The sequence below is a fragment of the Pundamilia nyererei genome, unplaced genomic scaffold (assembly GCF_000239375.1).
Source record: "Pundamilia nyererei isolate P.nyererei 1_Seehausen unplaced genomic scaffold, PunNye1.0 scaffold00059, whole genome shotgun sequence".
NCBI lineage: Eukaryota > Metazoa > Chordata > Actinopteri > Cichliformes > Cichlidae > Pundamilia > Pundamilia nyererei.
In genome coordinates this window covers 1,069,539-1,075,094 of record NW_005187460.1, presented here as the reverse complement: position 1 = coordinate 1,075,094, position 5,556 = coordinate 1,069,539, and the positions used below count along the sequence as shown (strand labels likewise).

The 5,556-nt window shown below is 41.8% G+C and overlaps 1 protein-coding gene across 1 annotated transcript in view; it reads left to right on the top strand.

The window, feature by feature from the left end:
• The window catches only part of dhps (deoxyhypusine synthase), an 8,032-nt gene extending 6,164 nt beyond the window's left edge, over window positions 1-1,868 (top strand). Inside the window, exon 10 of the mRNA XM_013911233.1 lies at window positions 1,231-1,868. Within this exon, the coding sequence (XP_013766687.1) occupies window positions 1,231-1,360 (130 nt within the window). The 3' untranslated portion in view covers window positions 1,361-1,868. The remainder of the gene's footprint in view (window positions 1-1,230) is intronic.
• The last annotated feature ends 3,688 nt before the right edge of the window (window positions 1,869-5,556 follow it).

Sequence of the window (5,556 nt, the reverse complement as noted above, 5' to 3'; positions counted from 1 at the left end):
GCATACGTTTTTCTTGTAAAACAAAGGGGGGCCTAGCAAAAAAAGTTTGGGAACCACTGGGTTAGAGTTGGTTGGTTAGCAGGGTTGAGATCGTATAACTGCGGGCCAGACTGATCCAAACATTTCTGTTTTCATGACTACTGAGTAATGTCTGAGAAGCTAAGCTAGTATATTAAATTACTGGGTTTTTACCTGTAGCTGTCAAAGGTTGATGGGGTATTATCAGGGGGTTTGTGAACACGGGATTTTCAAATTCATACTGTAAGTGCAGTAAGTTTGGATCTCAGTGACCTGAACCTCAAGGTCAGAGCTCGTCTTTTCTGAAAATCACCTTGAACTTTTACATTTACACCATAGGTGCTATTAAGAAGCTGGGGGGAGGTACTGGGAGCCACCAGTATTTTAATTTTTAATTCTTTTTTTTTTTGTCATGCTTAATATAGAGTCATGGACACTTTATTAGATAAGCCTTGGTTCTGCTGGTTTGGACCCCTTTTACCTTCAAAACTGTGTTAATTCTCCAAGGTGCTGGAAACTATCCTCACAGATTTTGATCCATATTGACAGGATAGCATCACACATTTCTGCAGATTTGTCGGCTTTCTGACGAGACTTTGCTGTTTCACCACATCCCAAAGCCGTTCCGCTGGTTTGAGATCTGGTGACTGTGGTCTGGTGATTTGAGTACAGTGAACTCATTGTCCTGTTCCGAAAACCAGTTTGAGATCACTCTCTTGTATGTAAATCTCGGTAGTTCAGCAGTGTATGAATAGATGTGCAAATTGAAGTGGCCGGTGAGTTTTTAATAACAAAGAATTTCTCTCTGTTTGATCTGAGCGACTTGCGTTTTTATTGCTTTCATTGTTCCATGTTTGGAGAGTTCCTTCTTTTCCAGTGAAATGTGTTTTAGGGGCATTCAAAGTGTTTAGATATATTTTCATACCTGACCAGAAATGGCAGCGAGGTAACAAAGCAGAGCAACAGATTCTTTGCACACAACGAAGGAACGAGAACAAGTCAAACAGAACGGGGAAAATGGTGTCAATGGTGGTGCAACTAGGAGATGTGTTCCTCATTTTGGCCTCAAGGTGGCAGCGTCTGCACAGTGTTTGTACTCAGAGTGCATCCAAGGCACTGAAAAGCATAACTAGGAAAACTGTCTGGTTTCACTTTAGTGAAAAACAATAATACAGCATCATTGTTTAAAAAATATGATTTTTATCATAATAGAAAAGTGATCAGCGGCTCTGTTCTTGGTTCTCAGGTGTACGCCGATGCCTCTCTGGTCTTCCCTCTGATTGTGGCCGAGACCTTCGCTCAACACGTCGACAAGCTGGCCGCCGGCAAGAAAATGGATTAATTGGCTGCTTTGTTTAAAAACTACTGTCTTTGCTCCTCTGGTTTACGCCTTTTGTTTGTCAAATTGAACACTTCAGCCTGATCCTGGGTCAGCTTCAAGACCGTGTACTGTCATACATACAGTGCTGTAACTGAACGACTTATTGAATGGGAAACGGTGGTGATGCTTTCCTGTTTTAATGCTTTCCAGTATTTACTTGTTTGAACAAGTACAGCATTTCTATTTCTTACTGTTCAGAAAGCTGAAATGTCATAGATATCATGCTAATGCATGCACCAAAGAGACGATTATGTCTATAATGTAACTGGTTTTAGCGTGTGTGTGTGTGTGTGTGTGTGTGTGTGTGTGTGTATATATAGTTTTAATTTATTTCATTTTAGTTGTGGCATCACACATACACCGGTCGATAATTCTTATTTTCTATTATATTAAGCAAACCTTTACTTTCTCGTCATGGTTACAGGATGAAAGATGTCCCTGTATGTCTTAATAAACCATGAAATCATCAGTTCTGTCTCTGTTTTAAAATAGGTTTATTGCACTTTTACAGAGACTTTGTGCAGTAGTCCTGTGAGGAAAGGCTGCGGAGGACTTGTCATATGACACTAAATTTCACATGACTCGATCCTTGTTGCATAAAAAGTTTGCAGAAAGAGTTTGAAGTGGCTCAGGAGCATTTCATCCAGGAACACAGAGGTGGCTATTAAGCATTGATTAGAGGTCACTTTATTAGGTACTCAAGCAATAAATGAATAAAGAAGCTCTGATTGTTAAACTTTCACATTTACATCTCTGTAAAGGCACAGATCTGAATTACTTTCCTCGTGTTTACAAGATTGACTTGAAACAATTCAAACTTACATTTGCATACCTCTGAATAGAAGATATTCTGATATCCGAAACCTCTGTGACCTCGGGGCTAAAACGCATAATTAAAACCTCCATTAAAGTGAGGGAAGCGAACATTAACGGTGTCATTAAAGCTGTCTTTATGGCAGCAATACTCCATTTATAGCCTGCGGGGCCAAATCGGGCATGCCATAGTGTGCCAGCTGGCCCGCAGACTATTTTCTAATTTACTTAATATTAATAATTTAAAAGGTTTTTAGCTCTGTTTGATGCACAGACTCTAAAATGTAACTATTCACACCTGAAGAACAGCTGTTTGAATGCAGTAAAATATGCAGTTATAGGCCTGGTGTCAGTGGCCTTTTGACCTTATAGACCTTTAAATGCTTAACAATTTATTTTCCTGATAAATATGATTGGCCCCTGGCCTGCTGTAATATTCCTTAACAGTTGTGGTGGGTTGTGTGAGACTAGAGCAGTGCTTTTAATCAAATAAACCTTCAACTTTATGACCCTCCCCCCTTTTTTGTAGTTATGAGATTCAAAAATCCTTCATCAAACTGTTTCCAAACTGAGCAAATAAAACAAATTCTGCGCTCTGTTGCTTCGGGCAGAACTTAAGGTTTCAGGGAGAGGAAAAAAAACAAAAAATAAAGAAAATTGAAATCTGGCTCGACTTGCTCAGCGAGCGGCAAATGCTTGAATAAAGTCTGTTGAGCGAGTCTAATGGCTTTGATGCGGCTTGCGAGATCCTACCTTCAAATCCCTCAAGCGGCATGTGCACGTGGGGTTGTTTTCTCACGCGCATGCAGATGCAGCACAGTTTTCTTCCACCCGTTGGAGGTGGGACTCCCTGGCCCCTTTTCTTTGTGCCGTCAGCCGAATAAGCCGCGTAATCAAGTATCAAGGATAAAGACGTTTCCCTTCGAAATACATCAGTTTACTACTGTGGGAATGGATATTTCCTGCAGCTAATCAGTGCTCTCACATCCTCTGCACAGAGCTGCTTTTACACCAGGATGTGTGTAACATGTTCGCTGAAGCTATTTTAAAATTATTTATTTATATTATGGAGTTGTTAAAGTGTCAGTACTTTTAATGTGTGACCTTTTAATTTTTGGAGCTGAAGAAGTGGACTTGGACACGGGGTAAGGTCAGCTTTCCCAAAAACCTCAGCTCCATATGCTCTCAGAAACACACGCACACACATTAACTGGGTGTTCCTGTTCTGGTACAAGCTGCTTTTCCATTCAGGCCTTCTATCTTTTCCTATTGGTGGTGGCACTGTGTGTGTAAGTGTGTGTTTACCCAGGGCTTGACAGTTACAATTTCTTTCTTTTTTTTCTTTAAAGGCAGCGGTGTATGGATTTTTATCCCTATAGAAACCCGTGTTTGCTCTGCGCTTAGCTGAAAGATTACAGAGTCTGAGTGGGCTGAAAAAAGAAAAAAGTGAGTAGAGACCCTGTCTGTGTGTATCTGTGTGTGTGGATGAGCTGTAGTCACGCTATGATAATATTGTGTGGCGTCTGCACAGAGCAGACAGTGTTTTCCTCCCCCTTTCTCCTCCTGCTCTGAGGAACAATCAGCATACTGTGTGATGTGCAGGGCCGCAGCAGTCATAATGGCAATTATGTCTTCTTCCAGCCAGATTGGCAGCTTTTTTATGGTGAGAACCAAAGAGCCAGACTGGGAGGGCGAGAGAGAGAGGGAGAGGGAGCACTGACCTGCTGCACAGCTGCAGGGTGGGGTGGATCAGTGAGGAGTGAAAGGGGAAAAGAAAAGTAATATGCAGCCATTTACATATTTACATTGGTTTCTGAGTAAAGTCGTGTCCAAGTGTATGCAAGAGCCAATTCCCATTGCTTTGTTTCTTTATTTTCACCGTTTTGGGTCTCTTTAAACTGTGTCCTCCCCCCCTTTTTTTTTTTTCAAGTGTCCGGTCACCATATTTCCAGATAAGAGAAGGGAAGTGCTGATAAAAATGTCTGTCTGAGTCACCTTCAGTTAGCTCAACTAGCTGCTTTGCAGACTTTTTCCACATTAATTTGCCCCGAGCTTTGCTTCTCAGACCGAATCCAACCTGCAAAAGGTCCAAAAACCATCCCCTCTTTGGAATATAACACTTTTCCCTCGCTGTCTTTTAACCTCCGCCAAGGATGTATGCTTGCAGGATTACTCAAAGAGTTATGGAGTTTGGGCTCGGCCCAGATTAGAAGTAATTACCTTTTGATGTCTATCCGGATCTGTATGCAGGAATTTTTGAAAGGAGAGAGGAAGATTATCATCGTGTCTTCACAAGTAGATGTAAAATACAAAGATATCCTTCTGGATTCAGGGAGTTGAATAACGCATGACGCAGAGTGGGTTTTCACCTTGTTAATGTTTTTTTTTTCTTCTTACGTGTGACTGAATGGGAAAAATATGATATACACAAGACACTTTATACATGGAAAAACATATCATTGGATCATTTATTTAAAAAACAAAACAAAATATAAATAATTCACTTTACCACTTTACCAAATTAAATGGACTAAAATCTGATTTCACTACCAATTAATCATTCAACTAGGCTACTGAAAGTTTAAGCTAGCAGTAAGGTAGCTTTAGCAGAGCAAATAATATATGTATATATTAATATAATGTTTATGTATAACAGGCCTATAGTTCGGTTAACTTTCTAGAAAGATTCCCTCAGTTACTTTAAATCCCCGAACAGAAAAAACTCCTTTAAAAAAAAAAAGCATGAAACCAAACCTGTGGCCTACATACGAGGGAGTATTCTGCACGTTGTTGCAAAGCCGCGGCGTCCTCGCTCCACCCATGTTTACCTGTTTGTTGTTGCCACGGGAACACCATCTCGGCAGCCTATTGGTCCACCCGGAGAGGTATCGGCAGGTGAAGGAGTGCAGCTGCGTGGGCGTGCTGAGGGAGCGAGAAAGGGGCGGCTGATAGCGACGGAAAGATAAACATTACGATAGGGAGGGCAATAAATGTATGGAAAGGGGGGTGGAGCTGTGATAAATGGACGGACAGAGGTGAAGGTGGAAGTGGTGGAGACGGGGGGGGGGGCACTGCACACACCTCGCTTGCTTTCTCAGAAACAGGAAGTCGTCAGTTGAACCGCCGTCTCCTCCAGTGACGCAGCTGGCTGAGTTTGATGACGGCCATGTGTCTGCGTTGCTCTGGCAACCGCTTGGACAAGGACAAACATCCGGATGTCATGTGTCTGTTGCTGCACCGTCATCGTTCTTCATCAGATTTGTTGTAGCAAGAAAAACCGCATTATCAACCCAGGTATCAGGACGGGCTTTGGTTTGAGCTTTCTAGTAGTCAGTTCCTTTACA